Below are 25366 nucleotides of genomic sequence, written 5' to 3' on the forward strand. Positions count from 1 at the left end.
GCAGGCGAGCAACTACTGGGTTTCCCTGTAGTTGCAAAGGCAACTACAGGGAAACCCAACAGGACTTCCAACAAAAGACCTAAAAATAGCATCTGCACTGAAAATGATACAGAGGCATTCAAGGAGATGAGCTTAAACGTACAAGTTTTCATTTAGCTCACCAATGGGATTAGTTTATCCCAACTGAAAAATAGTACATTACAAAGCATTTTTTCTTTATGTTGCTTAGACTTAACATCTGTTTTAATGTTGCCCTGAGGAGACAGCATGAAGTTCAGTCTGTAGGTCTGTTAAGCAGAGCATCACGCTAAACTTTGTGTTAGCATCGTGATCCCGATCAATCCAGCAACTCATTCGTTTTATAGTCTAATATGAAGTTAAATGATCAAACTTACAAAGCTAAAGCAACTTCATATGTTACATCACGCATAATATTTTAGCCTAAATGCTTTGCTGCCTGCAGCAAACTTTAAAGACACGCCCACTCAGAACAACACCAAATTAACAGAAAAGCACAGACTAAAGCTGTACTTTCCTTCCTTCTGTGTTTCTTGATTGTGGTTAGTAATATTTTGTTTGCTTTTATAATACTTTCAAATTGGGACTATCCTATTATTCCCTCACCATACATTCGTTCACTTACATTCATGTTGTCATTGAAAGAATAGAAATAAGTAGAGTGAAATGATACCGAGTTCCATTTAATCTACAAAATAGCTGCAGTTAATCAAAAACATCAGTTTCATTCATGTAAAAAGATGTCACAAGAACACATAAGATTTCTTTGTAATACATTTCAATGACTTTCAGCATTTGAAGTTTACAGTTTATCATCTAACTCTTATTTCTGTGACACAGTTTGAATCTGAACAGATCAAACATTCCTTACAAATTTAGTGACCGACAGATGTTATTACAGAAATGTGGTTCAACAGTGAGAAAAAAAAATCTCAATGTTATTTTGGAAAACAAACACATAACAAGACAAACTTTTAGTTAAAAGAAAGTTACTTTTTACACTTATGGTTGCGCTTTTAGCCAAAAGACTTCTAAATAATTTTTTCGACCTCTTGTCACATGGAGTCCCAGAGGTGAGGGAACAAAACGTTCTGCTTCAAAGAGGAGCGTGTATCACATGACCAGGGTGCACGAGCGCCCACTTGACTTTTTTTGTATTTTGGCACAGGTGTGGGATTGCAGGACTTTCAAATGTGACACAAACATCAAAGACTAATGCACAACGAGAACAAAAAACTTTATAGATTTTTAAATACACGGTAGGAGGTGAAGTGCTTGTCTCGAGTATGTTGGATGCCAACACCATCAGAGCATAAGATAATGACGTGCAGAGCGTTATCTTGCATAACATCGTATGAAAAAATGTAGAAAAGCTCCACTGAGTTTTAAAAACTGAGCAGAGATGAGTTAGCATAAACATCAGCTCCGGATGGTGTATTAGTTTTGGATCTTAAGAATGCTCCTCTTCTCCAGATCATTCATCTCTTTGAGAATCAAAGCAACGTTGTAACGAAGCTCCTGGAATTTAGACACAGGTACCTGGAAAAGACCACAGAACATTTAGCACACCCACAAAGTGTTCAGCATTAAAAATAAGCACACAGCCACATTCCACAGCTGTTTACTGTGTGTCTGAATGTCTAAAAATGCAAGAAATAGTCATTAAAGTCATTAAAAACCTGGATTTCTACCTAAAGGATGTAGATGGACTCCTTGCAAAATGCTGTGCTCTAATACTTAAGCCCAGAGTTTCATTTGCTGCCTCCCTAATTTCTGTCCCTGTCATCCCTGTGTTTAAGTCTCAAGCTGCGTGTGAGTCACCATCTGTTTGCAGCTGTTTGCAAGTGCTAATTAAGAAGAGTGTGCTGAAGAAGGAAGAAGTCATCTCGTCTGTTTGCTATTCATCCTCCCTTCACTTCCAGAGAAGCATGCGTCAGGTGGAGATGAGCTGCACCCATAAAGAAAAACTGCACATCGAATGTTGCTGCTGCTTATCTTCTAATTCTGCTTTAATCTGATTACGTAATCGCTGCACATCCGTAGTAGGCGTCCTCGTCCCTGCTTCTGCTCCGACCACACTGGTAGTCAGCTTTGAAAGCAGTTGTGGATTCTAGTTTGTCATTTTGAGGCTGATGCGGAGTATGGCGCCCCCTGCTGAATAAGACGTACTATAGCATTACACCGTGGCAGTGAGGCTGCCGCACATCCTGGTGGAGTGCATCTATTTATTCTTCATTTTTTCCTGTTTTAAAACTGACACTTTTGCATTTATGTGAATGGATATCAGGCTTTTTTTTTACTGTAGTTTTTTTTTCTGTAAGCTGATAAAAGAAAAAAATAAGACTCAGAAATGCAACAGTTTTTTTTAGCATCTAACAAAACAATATTTGTAATAAGCACAAGCAAGCTGACTAGCACAGAAACAACACTGCAAACGTATCAGGGGCACTTGGTCAAGGACGGCTTGTAGGTTAGGCTGCCGTTAATAAACGTTACTTCCTCTGTAATCCTGTTATGCAATAACTGAAACAGACCTACATTAGCCCACTGGCTTACAACCAACATGTTTAACACTCTGTGTTAATCCAGGAATAACTACTATAGTGCACAACCATCATCAGTCATGTGGAGAAAAAAATCCATATGATGTTAACAGGTTTCTCAAAAGAAATTCATTCAATGGTTAGCTCATGAGAATGAACTCATTTCCAATGCATACTTTAAGTGTAGCTTTGCATGATTTACATTTAAAAGTAATCTTTATTTATCTGTGTACTAGGACTTTATGCAACCCAGTTCCCTTCCACTGTCTGGCACAGGGTCTCCCCCGTTTCAGGCCACCCTCTTGTTTAACTGATATTCTGGCTTCACCTTCATCCACCTTTAGCAGCAGGTGTGTGGGGCTGTTATGCTCACAGCCAGAACTGTGTCTGAGATGACCATATTAAGGATATCTTCGCTCACTGACATTAAGAGCCAACAGTTTTTACAAGGCTCTATGCAGGTCCTTGAAAAACTAAGTACATCCCATGATTCACCCTCGGGATTGCAACACCTTGACTCGTTTCTTTGTAGTTGTTCTGTTAGAGATTTGCTAATGCATAAGACATTTTCAGGAATTTAAAAGGTATTGTTAAATCCATCCATTTTCGTAAATACTTAAAGACAACCACTCATAATTATCCCTACAGCGAAATTAGTACTACCAATTAACCTAACAAGCATGTCAGTGCTAAGAGAGAATCCATGCAGGCACTTTGTCATGTTGGGAAGACAAAGAGGCGAGGAAACCGTCAACGTCTTCTGAACAACTATTACTTTCAACAAGACTCTTAAAAGCCAAAAGACCAAGAGAAAAAAACCCTCTGAACTGTGGTTTTATGCACAGAAATTTGGCATGTAGATCTATACTGTGGTACTGGTATCGTCATTAAAAGTAAATAAAATGAGAATAAGAAGGGGACTGTGGGTCAGAATGTATTGTGTGTACAATCAGGAACAGGTTACTTGTTTAAATACCTCAAAGCGTTGAAACCTCCCATCTGAAAATTTCATCTGCATGAGAACAGAAGGCTGCAGCGCTCGGGCTAAAGAGCTGTTTCGACACAGAAAAGCAAAAACATCATCACAAAGTCTAAAGAGTAGGACTTTAAAATGAGTGCAGTAGAATCTTTTGTAATCTTTCACTAAACCCTTCTTCCTGACTTATTTCTATATTGCAAGTAAGAGACGGTGGTAAGAGATGGTATTGTTCCAGGAAAGCTTTAAAACACTGTGTTAGTAGGCAGTTAACCATTAACAAAGATTTCTTGCACATATTGCCATATTGTTTTTGCAGTTCGTTTAGTATGTTACCTTGTAGAAATGGCAACATCCACTCTCCATTTCAATTCTTCAAGTGTGGGGAGATGAGGATCCTTCTGAGAGGCGGCCGCTTCTAGAGCTGCACGGCTGAAAACACAAACAGCACAGGAAATAGAACCTGATTGTAGCACTGCTCTGAGATACCAATCCTGGACATGCCTGAGGTTGTAAAATCAACATACTGATTTCCAAAAACCACACTGGAGAAATCTGTGATGAAGTCTTCGGGTATTCTAATAAAAGAAGAAAAAACACAATAGAAATAACCTCTTCAGAATCTGGGGGGTGGGGTTGTGGAGATAATAAATGGAAACAAAGAGAGGTGTGGAAAAAAAATGATTCCCTCACCTTAGCTCCTTCAAATCTTCCTTAAAGATCTAATCAATGCCCCATCAGGCACCACAGAAGAGGAATGAAGATGTTAGTTGAGAAGTCTGTTTCAGTGAATATAATTTCTAGTGCTTTAGCATCAGCTCACCTCCTGCTTAAGTAACGCTGTGGGGATGCGGATGGCCTCAGACAGCAGTCTGTGGATCCCAGCTACGATGTGACAGAGCTTCTCCTGCGGGATGACACTGCTCTCTGCTATGGACTTCATCCCCTCTGTGCAGTCCTTTCCCTCCAGGGCACTGACCACAGCTGGACAGGGAATCATTCACAGTCACATTAAATGCACTTATCCGGCATCTTCAACTGCTAACACTTGGTCCGAATATCAGCAGAAGATCTTATCACGACATAAACATCCTGGGAGGCTGAGGAGGTCACAACTCTACTGTGGATACTGTTATTGGTCCAGTTTCACAATAAACTTCACCAAAAGGCGTTCAGTTTTATTGTTTCAGGGTACGTATTCGAATAGACACAATATAATACGATTATTTAGTTCTTGCTATTTTTTTCATTTTTAGACTTTATTTACCTTTTAGTATTTTTCGGAACAACTCTTGGTCCACATCCTTCAAGTTTTTTGACAATGACTCGACTTCCGGTGGTATTCTGCCTCCCAGAAAGCTCAAAGAGTCCTTTGAATGGCTGGAAGACATGCCTCGGTGTTCACTAACATACAGAATTAACAGATAAAAAGATGAGAAATTGGTGTTAGAGAGGGGTTTGTCTAGCTAGTTTTGTATTTGTGCGACAGCTTCCGCCTTCATGTCACATGACTCTCATTCCGCGGAGTCTCGCGGTGAGAGCTCAGCTCGTCGTTTAGAGGAAAACGGATTTGCAAATGGAGGCGATAGAAGTGGTCTCTTTTTGAACAACCAAAAGGTAGGATTTTTAATATCGATAGCTTCCTAGTTACAGCTTAGACCTGTTCACATAGCGTTCACACATGGCATTTGTTGGGAAATGGGAGTTTCAGATCGTTTTGTGTATTAGCAAACGCTACATAGATATTTCGGAGGATTAGCAGCAAGCTAAGGATGTTAGCTTGTGTTGTGATGTCAGAGGCTTATGCTCGCGTTTTCTAAACACGATACTGTTTATGTAAGTTCTACTCAAGCTAATGGAGCTGGCTTTATCAAAGCCTTTATCAGAATCAGAATCAGAATACTTTATTGATCCCTGGGGGGATCAATATGTGTATCAATATGTGTATATATATGTGTGCGAGCGCGCGCGCGCGCGCTTTTAACGCGTGGGGTTATGTTTACCGTAACTTGAAGTATTCAGGCTGTTTACCAGTTACTTTGAGTCTAAGCTGTGCCAAATAACAGAGCCAGCAGTTGATTATGAGCTTTATTATTAGCACAGTTGCTAAGTAAAAAGCATTCATAGTAGGTAGCCCAACTAGTTTTTCCATTAAAGTAAATCGGTAGATGTTTCTTCTTACTGATGCTTGGACGAAAAACAGGTTTTCACCATTAGTGACTTTTTTTAGTATCTGAACAATCAGAGTTAGATTTATTGACCAAGTACATGTACACATACAAGGGACAGAAGTCCGTTTTTTTTTTCTTTGATCCCAGTATAAACAGATTAGACATGCACAGTACAAACAATAAAAAACGTGTGCAGTGGAGCAAATATGTTAGAATAAATTATATAATAATTTATTAACTCGAGAGATGAACCAGTATCACATCACAATTTGGCAAAGAAACAATTTTAAATTGTAGTCAAAGGAGCTTGCAAAGAAAAGCTCACCCGAAACTCTGGCTGATTGGGACCCACACCTTGGCTCAGACGATTAGAGAATCATCAGGGGGTCCTTTTGTCCCTCTGCGGGGGGACACTCCCACTAGGTTTTAATCTGGGACTCCCCACCATTTGGCCTTAGAACTGAAGAAGCTTCTCGAATGAGAGGTGAAACGTCTTCAAGTAACTTAAAGAAGTCCAGACACTTTTCTTTGCAAGCTCCTTTGACTACGATGACCTGGATGACTGAGAACCTTCACAGACAATTTTAAATTGTATCTTCAGGCACTTTGTTACTAGCAGCCTGTTACAAAAACATGAGCAGAACGCTAGTCAAAAACCTGGCATATCTCACAGTGTTTTAAGTAGAGATGGCACGATACCACTTTTTTTTAATGTCCGATACCGATATCATAAATTTGGATATCTGACGATACCGATATGAATCCGATATAGTGTGCTTTTTAATCAATAAAGCAGTTTTTTAATATCTTGCTGCATTTTGTATGAGTTCATACTCAAGTTCATACTAAAGCTATTTTGTTATACTTGTATGCAAAAAATACACTGCACCCAAAATATTTCATAGTTCAGCAGTACTGATCAATTTAATAAACTTAAATCCTCCATCCTTCCTATTCTGGTATTTTAACGAGTACTTAGCAGAAATATTAAACAACCTAACTAACAGGGTTGCCAACTCCCAGCAAAAAAAAAAGAAAAAAAAGAGATTTAATAGTTACTATATAAATAGTGGACTTCTATACATTTTACATCAGATTAACTTTGGGTGTAAGATTAAGATAATTATTTATTAAAAGCTAGACATTTAAAATGAGAATAAGAAAGAAAGGTATTTCTTTGTGCCCCCCTTTCCCCTGATTCGTTGAAGACGTCATTAATAAAAATATGTTGACGCGGAATTTTATCGTCGACGCGTCATATGCGAAAACGATGTAAACGTGTTTTTGTAACTGCAATACACTACAGGAAGTTATGGGGGCAGTATCGCTTATATGGTCTGGCCAGACTGCACGCAATACTAACGAAGAAGAACGTAGCTGCGATCCGCAAAACAAGTTAGCTTACCTGTCGGAAGCTTCTAAGAATAATTCTTGTGAAGCCAACACCATTTCAGTTTTGTTAGCTAATGAGTAAAATACGATAATAAAACATTAAACAGGAGTAACTACACTGTCTCTTAGTTTATTAATATTAGCTGTTATTCTGAATTGTATACACCTTCCACCTTGTGTATTTTTGATAAATATCGAACCGTGACACCAAAGTATTGTCAAATAATCAAGATCTCAATTTCAGTGAAAATAATCGTGATTATCATTTTTGCCATACTCGAGCAGCCCTAGTTGCACCCCTAATAAACAGTGGCATCAACAGTTGTGTTCACAAACAAGCCTTATGAAGGTTAACACATGTACAGTCCAGCATAACGACCTTGCATAATGTATTTATTTGAAGGTGTATTGAAACATAGCCCTGCCTATTTATTACCCTCCTCCTTTATTTCAGATACAGATTTACCATGTCTGAATCTTTGTATGAGAAGTTTTTGGCCCCGGAGGAGCCTTTCCCTCTCCTCTCCCAAAGGGCCAACCTGAGTGATGTGGGAACTCTGGATGTCAGCGATTTTGGCTGTCAGCTATCATCGTGTCATCGAACGGATCCTCTGCATCGCTTTCACAGTAACAGGCAAGTACAGAATGACTGTATTTGTGTTTGTACATGTATCTACTGTGCCTGTATACCCCTATTTTGGAGCTCTGTAGTGGTGTGGAGCCTACAGTGCTGAGGATACAGACCTGAATGACATCCCTGTTGCCTTTAACACTCTTGAGTTCAATTCGATTCAGTTTTATTTATACAACACCAAATCACAACAACAGTCCCCTCAAAGTGCTGCTACTGTAAAGTGTCTATTGTTAGCCCTCTATCTGTGTAAGAAGAGGAAATTCTAAGTGGCTTGCTAAGCTAGCAGCCAGTCTTGTTGCTGGGGGACTAGAGGAATCCCAGCAGTGAGAGGTTTCAGATTTTCACAGCTCATATTTACACCTCAGGTTTTTTTTTTTAAAAACTACAAAAACCCTTAAAGAGTAGACACAGGATCTTTAATGTTACTGTGTAACAATGATGGGATTTCAGATTAGATTAGATAGAACTTTATTAATCCCTCGGGTGGGTTCCTCTGGGAAATTCGATTTCCAAAAAAGCACAGCACCGACAGAAGTTACAGAGTTACAGAATATTATATATATATATATATATATATATATATATACACACACACACACATATATAAATACAGAGACAATATAAATAAAATATACGAAGGGGATAAATAGAATAAATAGGAATAAAAATAAAAATACAAGTGAATTGCACATTTCAAGTATTGAGGTCTATTGCACCGTTGACTATTTACAAAAGTATTGCACAAAAGGTATTGCACAGTGAGGTGAAGAGGCACTACAGCTTAGTTGTTCCCCCCTCCTTTGTCCTCCTGTTTCCCCTCCCTCTCCCCTCCAGAGAGGAGTTAAACAGTCTGATGGCGTGTGGGACAAAGGAGTTTTTAAGTCTGTTAGTTCTTGTCTTTGGGAGAAGCAACCTGTCACTGAACAGACTCTTCTGGTTGTTAATGGCCGTGTGCAGAGGATGCCCAGCATTGTTCATAATGTCCATCAGTTTCTTTAATGTCCTTTTCTCTGCCACTGTCACCAGAGTGTCCAGCTTCATGCCGACCACAGAGCTAGCCCTCCTGATCAGTTTCTCCAGCCTGGATGAGTCCTTCTTTGCTGTGCTGCTCCCCCAGCACACCACAGCATAGAAAAGTACTCCAGCAACCACCGACTGGTAAAACATCCTCAGGAGCTTCCTGCAGATGTTAAAAGACCTCAGCCTCCTGAGGAAGTACAGTCGGCTTTGGGCTTTTTTATACAGGTGCTCTGTGTTGCATGACCAGTCCAGTTTATTGTCCACCCACAGCCCGAGGTACTTGTACTTGTTGACCACCTCCACCTCCTCCCCCTCTATCTGAACCGGCAAATTACCACTCTTGGTGGTGCAAATTAATCCTTGGCTGATAGATAAAGTATCTGTTAGTTGTCACTCTTTTGGGACTATCCAGATTCTTTTCTAAAGGAAGTAAATGCATCAGATAAACTCTGTGTGCCACAGATGTGCATGAGTGGTATGCTCTGTAAATGCAGAAGAACTTTAAATTGGAACATCCTGTTGCCTGTTTCCAGTCTGCTTGGCAAATTGGAAGAGTTTTGTAACCGTATGTGGAAAGTTACAGATTATACTCCTCTGCAGCCAAAATGCTTCCACATAAATGCAGTCAAACTTGACTCATTTACTAATGCTAAACTTGTTTAAATTATTCTAATTGTTTAATTTGGAGTAGCTGCTAATTTTCTGACAGCACCTCTTCATAAACTACAGAGTTCACATATTTTTTATGAAATTTGCTGATGTGAAGCATAAAATGCAATTTTCAGATTTCACATCATATGATGTTCTCTTGGATTAGACACATTCCCAGTAACAGGAATTCTATAATGCTGCAAAGTAAAGTTAAATCTTTTTTTTGCATATTAAAAATTCACACAAGTAATATATTTTTTTTAATTTGCATTTCATTCGCAATATGCCATTGAAAGTACTGTGACTCATAATGTGCACCAGTAAAATGTGTATATAACCTTTACATTTCCTCTACTGCTGTCCTGAATTGTTAAATGATGGAATAAGTCAATAGTCAGACATGTAGACATGTCTTAAAAGCAGAATGTCTACATATCATGACCTGTGCTCCATGTCAAAACTGATTCATGTGTTAGTGTGTTCTAGTACTAAAGTTGGAAAAGCACGAAAAACAGGGTACTTGTAATTTTTTTGTGCTTAAGAACACAGCAGCAGCATGTTCATTGCTCTTTGTATGGTTTATTTAGTGAGTCGCAAATGCACAACAGTGACGAGACACATCTAAAGTTTTACTGCTGTCCACTGCTTGGATGGTTAGTTCGGGGCTGGTGGGGCTGCTTTGACTTTCACGTTAAGTCTTCTCTATAATGAAGAAAGGTGAAATATCATATGAAGTGACCATAAACAGATGAAAAGACATAAGCTAACAGTTCATGATTAAAACTTATGTTAACAGTGTGCATAGGTATAAAATGTTAAACATAAATATCTTGGAAATTGTAGCCAATCAATTATTTGAACTGTCATATTAGGATTTAGCAAATTAAACACAAACATAAGAAATAAAAGTGTTTTATCTCCAAATCAGACAGTAGCTGAAACATTGTTGCCAAGTGTTACAGCCTGAAACTGTGCAAAATAGTTTAATTATCACCTAGCAGTGGCTGCCAAGTGAACAACTGTTGGAGCAACGTTTTATTATCTTAATTTGAAGGCACAGGCGAACAAAGGTCCAGCTGTTCTGTAATCCTCCCCAAATCCTTCATCTGTGCTTTTCTTTTACCTTACTGGTCTAAAAAGAGAGAAGAGAACAACTTCTAGAAGTCACTTAAAAGATTAATTTTGATGTCCACTCTGTTCTCCTCAGGTGGAACCTTACTTCCTGTGGTACCAGTGTTGCCAGCTCTGAGTGTAGCGAGGAGCTCTTCTCCTCCGTCTCTGTGGGGGATCAAGACGACTGCTACTCCCTTCTGGACGACCAAGAACTCACATCGCTGGATTTGTTTCCTGAAGGCAGTGTTTGCAGTGACGTCTCCTCCTCTATCAGCACATACTGGGACTGGTCTGACAGTGAATTTGAGTGGCAGGTAGCTTATTAGTCGGTCTGATTTTTAATATTCTGTAGGTGCTCATGTTTAGTAGGAGTTGTAAGTCATTTGCACTTGTTGCTTTATCTGTATGAATGTGGAAAATGGCTTTCCTAAACAATCCTATCTTGTCATGTCCTAATCTAATTGTTTCCATTGTTGTTTTCCCAGTTACCAGGAAGTGACATTGCAAGTGGCAGTGATGTCCTCTCTGACATAATTCCAAGTGTGCCAAGTTCACCATGTTTGTTTTCCAAGAGGAAGCCAAAGCCCCACCCTCATCGCAACCTGGATGAGCTGCCTTGGAGTGCCATGACCAACGATGAACAAGTAAACAAAACAAGCTCGTTTTGTGCTGAGTGCTCAGAATTAGCATTAAAGCTAATGAGCCAGGTGTTTTCTGTCTTGCGTGGTTTTGTTTGTTGCAGTGTGTCGTCTATTATTTTTTCATTTGTTTGTCTATTTTTTTTAACCTGTAATACATTTCGATATACAGTCAGTTGAACTGGTGTGTTATTCCCCCAACTGGTCGTGCAGATGGCCCCGCCCCTCCCTGAGCCTGGTTCTGCTGAAGGTTTCTTCCTGTTAAAAGGGAGTTTTTCCTTCTCACTGTTGCCAAAGCGCTTGCTCATGCAGAGTCGTATGATAGTTGGGGTTTTCTTTGTATTATTGTAGCATCTTTACCTTACAATGTAAAGTGCCTTGAAGCAGCCATCGTTGTGATTTGATGCCATTTAAATAGAGCTGAATTGAATTGAATTTCCCCTTCTAGGTGGAGTACATTGAGTATCTGAGCCGGAAGGTCAGCACAGAGATGGGCCTGAGAGAGCAGCTCGACATCATCAAGATCATTGACCCCTGTGCTCAGATCTCTCCCACTGACAGCGAGTTCATCATCGAGCTCAACTGTCTCACCGATGAGAAGCTCAAACAGGTGAGCAGCAACAACAGCTTTGTAGCTGCTGCATATTGAGGAGCAGCGCTGTCGAGAGTTGTTCAGAAACTCCCCTTTTAATGGATCTGTGTGACGTCATTAGGTGCGTAACTACATCAGGGAGCACAGCCCCAGGCAGCGAGCCAGCAGCACCAGGGAGGGCTGGAAGAGGAGCAGCCACAGCAGTGCCAGTACAGGCGGCGTCAGCGGAGCCAGCAGCAGTAACGCCAGCATGGTCAGCTCTGCCAGCTCCTCCACTGGATCTACTGCCTCCAACTCTGTAGCAGGTACGATGCTGCCTGGTTTGACACCGCCACAGGAGTCTGTGCTTATGTTGGTACTTCCAGCTTTTGCCAAGATAAAATTGCTCCCCTGCATTCTGGTCTTGATGTTTCTAACAGTGTCTGTGCCTTGTGTTCCAGGGGGTACAGCCTCTGCCTGTAGTGGGAGCAGTGTTGCTAATATTAGCAGAGCTCACAGTGATGGAAATCTTTCCAGTGCTGCAGAACGCATACGAGACTCTAAAGTAAGAAAGATGAATGTTGAAAAATGAAAAACAGTTTTTGTTTTCTTGGTAAATATTTTGCTCTGCAGAGTCCGGGCCAGTGGTTATAATATATCTCTCTGAAACACTGGAAGAACAGTTGCAGATCTTGATTGTTCTATACAGAAGGACATTTGGCGTTGTGTTAATAATTGTTACACATTTTCTGCCCTTGAAACTTGAGTGAGAGTTTTCTATTGACGAACGCTTGCTTGGAAGCCTTTCTTGGACTTATAACAGATGACCAAGTTGTTATCAGCACCGCTCCTCCCCTCACCCTCACACTGTGGTGTAGCAGCAGAGGAGACTGTGTGACTGTAATACCTGAGCGCAGAGGTGGGCAATTAATTAACCCAAGGGCCCACGTGAGAAACTGGGACTCTTGTGGAGGATCACTACAGGCATATGAGTGTGGAGACTCTCACTGAATCTAAGGAAGTGAGGACTGTGGTTGGTGTGATTACGAGAAACCACTCAGCATTAGAGCAGGGCGATATGGCCAAAAATATTTATCACGATATATATTTGAAAATTTGCGATAACGATATAACTGACGATATAATGGATGCGAGACAAAATACAACTCCACAACATTACTAGCGCAAAAAGACAACCTTCCATTTATTTTCACTTAAACAAGAAGCTGGTTTTTATGTACATTAAAGCTTTATAAAAATGCAACAGTGCAAATGCAAATTCCTTGCTGAAAGTTTAACCAAAAGGCATTTCCAGTAGAAATGGGCTGACATATCCTGAGCATAACCATGTATAATATCCACTGAAGTTAAAAAGAGGTGCTTTGCAACATTAAACTGCAGTGTGCAGTACGCATTTTTCGGACCATAAGGTGCACGGGATTATAAGGCACATTAAGCGAAACAAAGCAGTCAGATAAATCAAACTTTATTAAACTCATTCTTCTTGCTTCCTCCACTTCTGTACCATTGATTCATTAATGTTGAATTCTCTGGCAGCTGCTCTATTCCCATGTTGTTGCAGTATATTAATGACTAACCTCGTATTGTGGATGGATTATCTCAGTTGTTCTCCTGACTGAAGTTTGGTCCTGCCATGTGATTGCATTTGTCTCTAACCATGAAGAACCTTCACGTTAACTTTTATAAGTGGAAAAAAGTTAGCGTTCATCCTCCAGCTTCACTGTTTATGTTATGCTAACATAGCTGTGTCGCTAGCGATCACGTAGCACATCATTATATACCAGCTAGCCCAACTTCAGTAACCCTGCAAACGTCACTGCTGTTTAGTTTCCTGTCTTCATTTATGTTGGAAGTGATAGCAGAGCTGTACGTTTTAATTTTTTCAGAAATCTCTCAGTCAGAACATGCAATATCATGCTTAGGTAACTAGCGAAACTAGCGAGCTAACTTCCACTAGCTTCCTGCTAACTTCTAACTCCGTTAAATGTAATAACTTTTGTTTTCATGGATGCCTGGAAGTTAAACTTTATAGTTACACCTGGTAAAGCAGCAATGCTGATCGTTTTATTAAAGATGAAAGAATTTAGACAGGTTTTAACTCTCAGTGATGCTGCAGTGTTGTTTGACCAGAAGCATACAGAGTTTAGGACCCAGATTACTCCCAGATTTAAGAGCATCTTAGTCCGACAAATACGACAATAACAACGGCTGCTTGCATGTTCTGCAAAAAAATGTGCTTTGTTGTGTATCTGACGGACAAACACCAAACCAGTTCCACATCACTGAAGTTGCACCATTTTTACAAACCAATTCTGGTTCATCTGTTTCACTCAACAATCGGCCATGTGCGTATGAAAACAAAGGCACTGCGCATGCGCGTTTTACTCCCATTCTATCGCGATTATTCATTTTCCTATCGTTGCCTAACATTATACCGGTATTACCGTGAACGGTATAATATGGCCCAGCCCTACTCAGCATTTCAGAACTAGACTTTTTTTTTTTCCTTTTCATGAACTTTGTCAGACAGCAGAGTTTACATTTCTTTAAACTGCTGTTAATTGCGACTTTAAATATTGACATCCACTGTGATCTAAAATAATTATGATCTAATGTGAACTGCTGAGGAAAAATAATTGATTCAGTGATTTAATCAGTTTGGTGAACTTTGCTGTGCTGTGTTAGAATAGAGCTCATCGCTTGAGTGATCTTTGATTGTTTTTTCTTCAGACACAAACACAGGAAGTCTCAGAGTGCAGTCTGAGTGTAATCAGGGGGCAGCATGATGGAGATCACACAGTAAAGAGAGAATAGATTCTCAATGGTTAGATTTTAGCCTGGATCAGCTGTAAGTTGGCTCGTTAGGATCTGTTAAGTCACAAGATGTAGGAAAGCATCACAAGACCAACAAGAATGTCTTTGCAGCCTTGTCTCTAAGCTTTGATCCTGAGGTGAATTGTGTGTTTTGTCTTGTAACTGATAATATTTTCCAGTGCCAGTTCTGTTGCCATACTATGATTCCCACAGTTGTTCTCAACCAAAGAAAGTCTCAGTTCAGATCATTGGTATGTGCTTTGTCTCTAGCTTAAATATCTCTTTCATTGTTTGTGGAGTACACGTGAGCCTTTTCAGGATTAACAAATTGTAGAATAAGGTTCAGTTAACAAGAAAACTATTTGTAAACTGCAATCATTATTCTACTGATGGCCTGTAAAAAGAGTATCACCAGAAAATGGTTATCCCCGGAGAGCCCAAACATAAGTACATGGATGGAAATCACAATGGAAATCTATAACATGGAAAAGATAACAGCTTCTGCCAACCACAAGCTGGAGAAATTTACATCATACTGGGAAAACTGGGTCAAATATATCACGCCTCATAGGCCAGATTTTATTTTCACAAACCAATAACTGTGATGTATGAGAGTATATATTTATAGGATCACCCCCTACCAACACATCCAGTTTGTTTGTTTGTTTGTTTTTGTTTTGTTTGTAGGTTTGTTGGTTTTGTTTGTTTTTCTTATTTCGGATTATGTGATTGTTTCAATTGTTTCTATAGTTGTAAATATTCTTTCTTTATGATTCGGATGTAAATTAAAATACTATTTCGGTATCTAAGGCAGATAACCTAAGCAAGAAGTATGCTTACATGATGTACATACTGTGAATGCCTGCTTTTGAAACCTTAATAAAAAATATATAAATTAAAAAAAAAAGTAAACTGCAATCATAAAACAGAAATCAGCCTTTTTTGGGGACATATGAGAGAGCAGGTTGTAGCTGACAGATGGTGGAGCTGGTGAAGCAGTGGCTGGATGTTCACAACAACAGCTGTGAGAATGTGCTTACACAGTTTTAGATGAAATGCTCTGATGGATTGTTGAGCTGTGAAATGCAAATTACTGAAAGGGTTGAAGTTGACTTGTATCCGTTTCTACAAAATGCTGTCACACTGCTGACGTCTGCTCATATCAGAGCATTTAGACCCACGATTTATTTATTGTTATTATTAACTCCTCTCTCCACACACCGTCTCTTCCAGAAACGTTCAAAGCAGCGAAAGCTTCAGCAGAAAGCCCTCCGCAAGCGACAGCTCAAAGAGCAGCGGCAGGCCCGAAAGGAGCGACTGAGCGGGCTGTTTCTGAACGAGGAGGTCCTGTCGCTACGGGTGACAGAGGAGGACGATCACGGAGACGACCTGGACATACTGATGTGACACCAGTGAATCAATCAGTGCTCCCTCTACGCCTGCTTTCACTCCACCTAGTCACTAGCATAGAGCTTATAGAACGTGCTAATCCACATCGCTGCATGCGTTAGCTCCGCATATGCTAACATGCTTAGAATGCTTTTTGTAAGAACAATGTGATGGCCAGTAATAGCTTCTTGCAGCATATAACTTAGCTCGACATATTGTTTGCTAATACTAGTGTTACCTGCTGGTGTGTAAATTGCTAAGTGCTGCAGTCACTACTGCTCTAGTTAATGTAGCAGTGATAAAGCACTGCTAATGCTTTAATAGCCACAGTCTCTCCTGCTTACAGCCAGAGGTTAGCGCTGCAGCTCCTTAGAAGATTGCAATTGAATTCACACTACTAATGATGATTATGGCATCTTAATGCAGGTAATAAGAGGTTTGCTTATAGATGCTGTAAGAGGATATATTCACTACTACCTGGCAGAAGGACAGATCAGACGAGAGAGGTGGACTTTGGCTACATTTGCTTCAGTGGGAGCGATGGCAAAGGCTTTATTCCCCACAGGGAGCTGGATCCAAGCTTTGGAGGATGATGTAATTTGATCTGCATACAAATATGTTCATAATCAGCAGGATGAATTGGTCTCGTCAGATTTAAAGTGCTCATACTTTTCTCCTTAACAGCCTCCTTTGAAGCTAATGTTAAAGTTAGCCATGTATGCGACACATTCTTTCACTTTTAAGTTCCTCTTAAATAGAAATATGGCCCAAATCCTGGAACAGCTGCAGTCTTGTGTGAAATAAGTCAGATATGTTTGCTACTGGAACATCAGGATTTTCAGCAGTGCTCAGCTGAACGATTCGGCTGGTTCACATTAGACTTTAATGTGCTCGATGGATTTTTTTTTTGGTTGTATTTAATGCTGCTTGGTGGAGCATTATATCGTTGTGTAACTGGAGTGAAGATTGGACTATAAACTAATCCTTTAAGGCAGCTGAGCAGCATTTTTCCTGGACTTTGATCTTTTATAGGTTTGAATAAAAGAAGGCAGATAACAGGCTAAAAGACACAGAGATCCTTTAAGCATATTATGGGCAGTTTAACATGTCTGTAAACTTACTGTAAATATAATACCTCTCACACTGTGTCGACACATTCTTGATGCTGAATGAACTGCACATCGATGCACCCATTGTTGCCTTTAGGGGAAAACATGAATCCAAACTACGATGGTTTAGGTGTGGAAAATGCAGCGAGCTGGTCTGTCTTTCTCTCTGCTGAGCTTTGTGGTCCCATTTCACTTTTAAGGCTTAGAGGGAGCACTGAAACACTGCATGTTTCAATCGTTACCCACAGCGAATCACCGTGTGGACCAGAAACTAACAACTTGCATCATCGTTCGCAAACACCTGTTGAAATAGCTTACCTGTGTTGTAAATAAGCGATCGGTACCATCATATTTACTGCTTGTTTTCAAGGTTTCCTCTGTGATAACGTTTCTTTCCTTTTGGGAGTGTATGTAAATGATGGACATGGCAAACTAACTGGTCATTGGGGCTTGAATGCGTTGCTAGGTTGCTGCCGATCCCTTCAGATATTTTCAGTCATATTTTGATGTGTTTTGTTGTTTTCATCACTTTTATTTGGTCTTTTTTTTTTGTTTTCTTGAACTCCTACTTGAATGTTTGACCCTCATTGTTTGTTTGAGTGATTTTGGGAATTGTGGACGTTTTATAGGATTTTAAAGATCACACTTTGCTCAGTGGCTGGTATGGTTTTGGAGCTATTCTTCAGCTTCTTATTTGAGCCGTCAACGTCGTTTCCAGAGATGTGCTCACTTTGCTCTGAAGATTCAAATCCCAGACAAAGTGCTGATGAAGCAGGACAGCGTTCTGTGGAACTACCGGGATGTTTTCGTTTTGCTCAGTTTTTTCTTGTTAACTTGTAGAAAAGATTTTTTTTCCACAGCTTCTCTGCTGTAACCTGATGAACCACTACAACTGTCGGCCTAAAAGCTGCCGTTTCTGATACTTGATGTGGACTGAGCCGTGGCTCTTGTTTCTGTCTTGTGTATAAAATAATTACAGCAGTCAGAGGAAAAACAGCTTTGTGTATTCTGTAGCAATGAATTAGTAAAACTCTATTTTGAAAAATGACATAATTTTGAAATAAAAATAAGTGATGCAACAGAGTAACTTCAGCAGATAAAATGCCATTAACTGCTGAAAATGAATGATATTAAACTTACAAACCTACACAGGATGTTTTGAAAGGGAAGCCCACTGTGGAGGTGTTATATTATATTACGCAAGTGAAAATGTTTTCATTGGCTACTAAAGCAAAGAGTGGATTTACATGCGTTAACTCCTGATTAACAAATGATTCTGGAACAGTGTTGTTTGAATAACAGGGTTGAAGGGAGACTGAGCAGTTCACTCGACGCTTCCTGTTTATTGTGAACTCGACAAATAAACATTCAGTGTTGCATCTTTTCTACACGTGTGCTTATTTTGACTTGCAACTTCTGTAGAGGAGAGCATGACTCATCAAGTTATTCATCAGTTTGCAAATTCCAAGCACTTTTTATTGAGCGCTAAATCACTGTGAATTTTATTTTCCACAATAATTAACAAAGGAAAGAACACTTTGGCTTTTCACAGCTCATCAGCTGCTCCTTTGTGTAGTAAGTTCAGGGTGGAGATTGAGATCTTTTGGAGGGAATCCCATCAAGAAGAGGGATCAATGGACTTCCCTGTTTTGCCCGGCCCCAGAGCTCACTGGAGGAAAACCTCTGCATTAAATTTTAGTGCATATTTGTAATAAATACCTTTTAATTAGGTTATTCCAAATAAACAAAATTTCATTATTCTGATCATGGTACAAAGTCAACCTATGAAAAGTTAAAAATGAAAACTAGTGTCTTTCAAATATTGTACGCTCAGACTGGATTTCATACAAGCAACAAATTTTTTACCCCTCAGCCATGAAAGGCTCATGTTGTCACTCCACCGGTGAGGTGGGTGTGTGGGAGGCGTGGACACTTAAGTTTGTGATAAATTGCAAATGAGGCGTTTGAAATTAATACCATACATGTATCTACTAAAAAAAAAAAAAAAAAAAAACTCCAATGACTTCAAATGTCAGTGATGTCAGGTCAAGGTCAGAGGTCAGGTTTTCTGAAGATGCCAATGCGACGTCACATACATTCTGTCTGTGAAGTAGTCAGACTCGAACGTCAAGGAAGGTGGTAGGGAAGCAGACATTTCAGGTTTCCAAGGTGAGCAATTTATTTACAGTGAACTTAATTTAATGTAACTTAACAAAACTTCCTCCCCAAATAAACTCTATTAACAAACTGCAAATTAACATGGCTCTGGTAACACAGCTCACCTCTCCTGCATCTGGTAGAGACTGGCTTTAAATAGGGCCATCAATTTCCCTCCAATTGCCCAGCCAGTACCACTCACTCAACTGAGGCATCTAAAACTACACAGATGATCTAAAAACACAAAACCTCTACACACTTCTAACATGCACATTTACACAACTAAATGGCAGTATTAACGAAAGGAAAAACATTCAACAAATCCCTTTAAACCATAACACAAACAAAAGGAAGCATCTCTATGGAAAAAGAAACCCCTCCACTTGGTTTGACCTGCTGATGTCATATGTGACATCATCAGGACTTTAAAATGAGGAAATGCCAGGCAGGCGTTTCCCCACACCTGACCCTCATGAAGACTGAAAAGACAAGCAAAGTAAATATGAACAAATGACTTAATCTGTAACATAATAAAATATAAAGAAACATGTAACTGAGTATTTAGCTTAATTTGCAGAATGTTTGATTTGCCGGCAACAAACCGCTTACACAAACAAACCCGGGATAGTGAGTGAAGCAATGTTACTTGACAAATGGCAAAACATAGTAAATACATAGAAACGGAATAATGTGTACAATGTGTACAATGTGCAAAAAAAAAAAAAAAAAAAGGTAAACACATATGGGACAAATGGAGAGCATTGCAACTGCTCCTCCACTTTGTCACACTGTCATCTACAGATCCGTATGCCCTAAAGTGCTTTTATGCTGATTGAGCCATGTTTATGATGCTAAAATTAAATTTTACTGAGTTGGTGCCGTGCAGCAGATTGGTTTAATTACAAATGGATAACTGATTTTACATGATTCAGTTAGATTTTATACATGTGAGACATATTAATCATCCCAGTTTACTTTGCATTTGTTTAACTCACTTAATGCTGCTGAGCAGCTTTTTCCAGAGGCTGAACAGGTCTGCTAACATTGTTGCCATTGTTATTTGTCAGTCTGTATATCCTCAGTTCTTTTCCTTGCCTCCCCTCCGGCCAGTCTGAGTCTCTCCCACCAAAGATAGGAGCAGAGGAGGTGAGGAAGGAGGTCAGTCAGCATCACTGTAGTGATGAGAGATGTTTACTTTGGAGCCTCATTTCAACGCGTGTCAGTTAAAAGAAGTGCGGCACCTGGTATCTCTCATTGTTCCTTTTGAAAAGTTTACCATTCTGTAAAATGGAACGATATCCTTTGGATTTTTGCCACACTTTCAAACGGTGAAGACCAGAAAGTTGGATCACCATCCTGATCTTTTTGCTTTTTGTTTCCCTCTATACAGCAAAGGTAACAACCACTACAGAAACATACACCTGTGTGTCTCTTCTGTCCTCCAGATATATTTTATGAAACGGCATTCTGTAAGATGGCAAACTGACATACTTATTTGGTCTCAAGATTCAGAAAAGAGAGAAGGCAGGGCTGAAAAAATAAAAAACCCAACCTGTGACATCACATAAATGGATGAACAGATTGGAGGTTGGAAATCGGTGTGCTTTTACCTTTAGTAGTTCTCATTCATTATTTGCTTCCTCCTGTTGCAGTTGTGCTCATGAGTAAAATAACATATGTGGGTAAGATATAGCTTTTACTGATTTGCACATTTGGGGTGATGCTGACCTGATTTTCACCAAAATGAATCTGAATATATAGAACAATCATGCATAATGGACCTTCCAAGCTATATAGTTTGTCTTCCATATTTCCAACTATATCCATAATCACATACTGTGTATGCTACCATTGTATATAGTATTATCTTACTATTTTTCATTGATTGTACTTAATTGTATTTTTGTATTTCCTTCATATCTGTACCTGAGCTGAGGTGACGCAAAAATTTCCCCGTTGTGGGATCAATAAAGTCTTATCTTATCTTACAAGTAAAAACAAATACACGCTTGTAAAGTTCCCTTCAGGAAGGACAAATAACAGGAAAGGACCCAAAAAACAACACAGAATAAAATAAAACATTTTGTGCTGTAATAATTAATTTAATTCTCCAATCAAACCTGCATCAATGAATTAATTTCAGAATTGATTTTTTTTTTACTGGGTTGATAAGATTTGGGACTGTAGGGGGCAGAAGTGCGTCTAAACCGGAAGAGGAGCAACGAAGAAAAGAGAACTGATGTGACGTAGTGTTTACGCTACACAGTGGATTCGCGAGGACGTGTAGGCTAACGGGGCTAATTTAGAGGGTTTTGCTTCAAAATTGGATGTTTCTCCGTGTAGTTTGGTGGCAGTTTCCGCATTTTCCATGGGCGCTCACGGAGTTTTGGGAAACGAGCCCGACTCCATAGACTACTCTGTGCACGAAGCGTGGAACGAGGCCACGAATGTCTACCTGCTGGTGATCCTGGTCAGCTTCGGCCTGCTCATGTACGCCAGAAAGTAAGGACGCGTTTCTTAACCTTACCTCATAACGACTGTAAATAACTGGTTTGGCAGGTTAACATGTTACAGGTCAAACCGTGTGCTCGTTGATGATGTTCCCCTAGTTGTTTGCGGATAACGAGCACAGACTGACGCTGTTTGTTTACGTACGCTTTAGAAACAAGAGGAAGATCATGCGCATCTTCACTCTGCCTCCCACCGCGGGCAGCAGCCCGGAGCCCAACTTCTACGACAGCCTGCAGAAGGTCCGCCTGCGACAGCAGCTGGAGATGTACTCTCTGGGTGAGGATGCATGTGGGCTGATGTGGATTGCAGTGAAACTCGATTTGACGCTACAGTACTGTGCAAAAGTCTTGACCCGCTTCTAATTTCCTCTTACTTTACCAGGAAGATGGGAAATAAGGGTCGGGTCTGGGTTTTCCCCTTTTCTTTTACATACTCTTCATACTTTTCTCTCCCTCTTCTACTTGTCAAGATTCAAGGACCCACTCCACACCACGCCGAGATACGCCATGTTTTCAGCTAACCTCTCTGTGGGAATCGCCTTGTTGTTGCAAAAATACTATTTTACGCCGACCACACTGTTATTTGTAACCTTTTTTTTTTCAGCTAAAGAAATGAAAACAAGGATGCTCCTAACACAGATACAATTAAAATTTGGTTCTTTGCCAAGTGGAGTCATCCATGAGTAAGATGCCTTTTTATATGCTTGGATCATTCGTAGGTCAGTGTTAAGTCGCTTAACAAAAAAATGAATAAATAAATACACGATATGGTACAAAGACTGGACCAATGCAAGTGATGTCCAAGGAATAGTGTTTTAATTGGTCAAAACAACTTTAAGAAATTACAAGAAATTGTCTCCATTGAAGCAAAACGGTAGGTGGCTCAAGACTTTTGCACAGTACTGTAGATGCTGCCTTTATTGAACTAAAATAAGGTTGCACAGCAAGTCAGTGAATATTGTGTGGCAAAGCCTTTAACATTAAATTCAAATTTTTATTTGTCATGTACACAGTCATACACAGTACGATATGTAGTGAAATGCTTGGACAACTGCTCGTGACCTAAAGAAAACAAAAAAGGAAAAGGCTATGAATAAGAAAGGAAATAAATATGAAAAATTAAAAAGGGTAAATTTAACTAGGAAGGAATAAAATATAAATTAAGGTTAAAAATGAAATAACTGTACAACACAAATTAGAATGAAGGGTAAATTTAACTGGGAAGAATAAGATAAAGATAAATATATAAATTAAAGTTGAAAATAAAATAACTGTACAACAAAATACACAATACACAATATAGAACTATATAAGAATGTATGAAGAAATCTAAATCTAAATAAATATATACACAATAACAGCAGCTGTACAAGTATTAACCGGAAATGAAGAATATAGTGACCAGTGTTGTGCAAAACCAAAGTCCAGAAAGTCCAGTGTGTGTGTACACTACACAACATTACACTGGGTTGTGCTTGCTGGTGAGGCTATGGCTGGACGAAGCCAGACGGAGGTTTGATTTTGAGTTGTTGTTTTTTTTGGTTTTTTGTGTGTGTGTGTGTGTGTGTGTGTGTGTGTGACTGTTTTTCAGCCTTAGAGGTTTTGTTTTCCAGGTAAAACCTCTGCGATCATGCCTCCCCTACTTGTCTACAGTGAGCCTCTGTAGCACGTGCGTAATTCTAAAACACACCCCAGAGTTTAGATTCTATTGAGCTGAGCAGACTCATTTTATTGATTTATTTATTAGCATTCAAATATCTCACTGAATACAGAATAAAGATCTACCACAAAGCAAGAAAGCACGAGACAAGGCTAATCAAAAGGTATTGGCTGAATATGCTTATTACGCCAACCCTTTTAACAAAAGATCTTTCAGCATGCAGCTCATGTACAAAACAAAAACTTTCCACCTTAGATAAGTAACTATATTAAATTAAATGTCATTAATATAATCAAAGCAAAACAACCAAGAGTTTCAGTGTTATTATTTTGCTCTTTTCATTCTTGATTTATAATTTTTCTAATACTCTATTTTTAAACAACGAAAATAAACTGCACCTGTTCCACCAGTTAACTCCTCTAACAGAAACACTCTGCTTTATCTTTGTCCTTATGTTTTTTTTTAAAGAAATCTGTTCCCCTTAAGTCGTATTTACCAAACAAAGAGCAAAAAAGTAACCTGAAATCACTGTAGTGTGAAACCAGATACTAACGTAGTCGAGCCTGTGTGTGCTGGCTCAGTGTGGGCTGCGTTAGATGGGGAAAAGTGGGGATTTTTTTTTTTAAACTGAGTTATCTGGTGGCTCTTTTGTGTAATGTTTTCCTTCACATTAATAAAGACATTAATTCAACATTCCAAAATGGTGCATAAAACATTCACAAGAGTGTGGAAAGCCTGCTGGACGACCTGTAGATCTTCTGCTTATTGTAGTAACTCTCCGTCTGTCTCATGTCTCGCCTTCTAGCCAGGAAGTTTGAGCAGCAGCAGCAGCAACAACATCAGCAGGGCCAGTCAGACAGTGTGCAGCTCTCTATGGAGTGAGAGCCTGTCTTCAAGCTTCTCCTGCCCGTGGATATGAAAGGACTGGGATGGTTGCAGAGTTTGTGTAAAAAGAATCTGCACCCATCCTTGCTGCTTCATTCACCGTCTGACGTTTCATTTGTGCACGTGGAGCTGCTCCACAGCTACAAAACAAAGCTGTGGATGCTTTTGTACAGGTGGCAGCTAGCAGGTGTGCTGTCTCACACAACAGTGACACTAAGCAGGTGTGACGAGCTAAAGCTGGAACTGCAGCGTTCGACACTGACACAGGCTGTACATGGTTCATCCCATTTCTTCTTTTTTCCCAGATGTGTGCAGAGAAAAGATTCTTAAATGTGAAGATGAAGGCACATAAACCTGAAGTTAGTAGTTAGATTATTTGTAAATGCATCATCTGGATCTCTGTGGGTTTTGTTTTGAAATAGCTGCTTCAGTTCACGTATATAAAGATTTTTCCTTCTAGCATTGAGCTTAAGACAGCACAGATTCACTGTGGAAAGTCCTGTTAAAAAAAAAAAAAAAGTAACACGATTCTCGGGTCAAATGAGTCGTTTGTCTGAAACAGGCTGTTGGTACAGCTCCTCAGTTCATCCACTGAAATAAACTCTCTCTGCTAGCTTTCATCCGATTGGCTGCCCCTCATAAACTAAAAACAGCATGAGGATGGCGCTTTGGCGCTCACAGCCAGAGGTGTGATGTCATAAGAAAGAGAAAGGGCTCTTGAGGAATCCAGAAAGATTACCATATTAGGTGTGTCCCCTCTCTGACATCATACAGAGCCAAGAGTAGAAAAGCCTGCTTGAAAGTGTTTAAAGCAGCCTGAAGCTCTTTGTTTGAAATGGCTGCAGGTGAAAGCTTGTACGTAATACCAAGCTAATTGTTTTGAAACTGCAATAGGTCACCTTTAACTTTGTGGAACACCATTATGATTTTGTAGCTGATTTCACACAATCATCATTATAATAAAATGATTCTATGTTGATGGCTTAAAAGTGTGCAACGAGTTGGAATATTACTGCTGTGCTGACAGCTCTCAGTTTATAAAATAACACGTGTTGGTTATGTAGTATTCAGACTTTTTCTGTTGTAAAAGTTCA

At 39.6% G+C, this 25366-nt stretch overlaps 3 protein-coding genes across 4 annotated transcripts; 2 read left to right on the forward strand and 1 right to left on the reverse strand.

Moving 5' to 3' along the window:
• Window positions 1-685: 685 nt before the first annotated feature.
• Window positions 686-4938, reverse strand: commd5 (COMM domain containing 5). Its single transcript, XM_004563156.5, has 7 exons — window positions 4805-4938; window positions 4361-4521; window positions 4231-4259; window positions 4065-4115; window positions 3874-3969; window positions 3538-3613; window positions 686-1557 (listed from the first exon to the last, which is right to left on the reverse strand). The coding sequence occupies exons 1-7, from the start codon at window positions 4926-4928 to the stop codon at window positions 1456-1458; spliced, it is 639 nt and encodes a 212-aa protein (XP_004563213.3). The 5' UTR covers window positions 4929-4938; the 3' UTR covers window positions 686-1455.
• A 98-nt stretch (window positions 4939-5036) lies between these two features.
• fam199x (family with sequence similarity 199, X-linked) lies at window positions 5037-18444 on the forward strand. Its single transcript, XM_004563154.5, has 8 exons — window positions 5037-5154; window positions 7555-7734; window positions 10613-10832; window positions 11004-11162; window positions 11605-11766; window positions 11870-12053; window positions 12189-12292; window positions 15796-18444. The coding sequence occupies exons 2-8, from the start codon at window positions 7568-7570 to the stop codon at window positions 15967-15969; spliced, it is 1170 nt and encodes a 389-aa protein (XP_004563211.1). The 5' UTR covers window positions 5037-5154; window positions 7555-7567; the 3' UTR covers window positions 15970-18444.
• Window positions 18445-21421: 2977 nt separating this feature from the next.
• smim19 (small integral membrane protein 19) lies at window positions 21422-25264 on the forward strand. Of its 2 annotated transcripts, none has more exons than XM_076890839.1 (3): window positions 21422-21719; window positions 21880-22004; window positions 22198-22716. In XM_076890839.1, the coding sequence occupies exons 1-3, from the start codon at window positions 21586-21588 to the stop codon at window positions 22314-22316; spliced, it is 378 nt and encodes a 125-aa protein (XP_076746954.1). In that variant the 5' UTR covers window positions 21422-21585; the 3' UTR covers window positions 22317-22716. The 2 variants fall into 2 exon arrangements, with proteins under 2 accessions (XP_076746954.1, XP_004563215.1); XM_004563158.6 differs by lacking the exon at window positions 22198-22716 and adding an exon at window positions 24193-25264 and having other exon boundaries at window positions 21430-21719.
• The last annotated feature ends 102 nt before the right edge of the window (window positions 25265-25366 follow it).

Source organism: Maylandia zebra, linkage group LG2 (assembly GCF_041146795.1).
Source record: "Maylandia zebra isolate NMK-2024a linkage group LG2, Mzebra_GT3a, whole genome shotgun sequence".
NCBI lineage: Eukaryota > Metazoa > Chordata > Actinopteri > Cichliformes > Cichlidae > Maylandia > Maylandia zebra.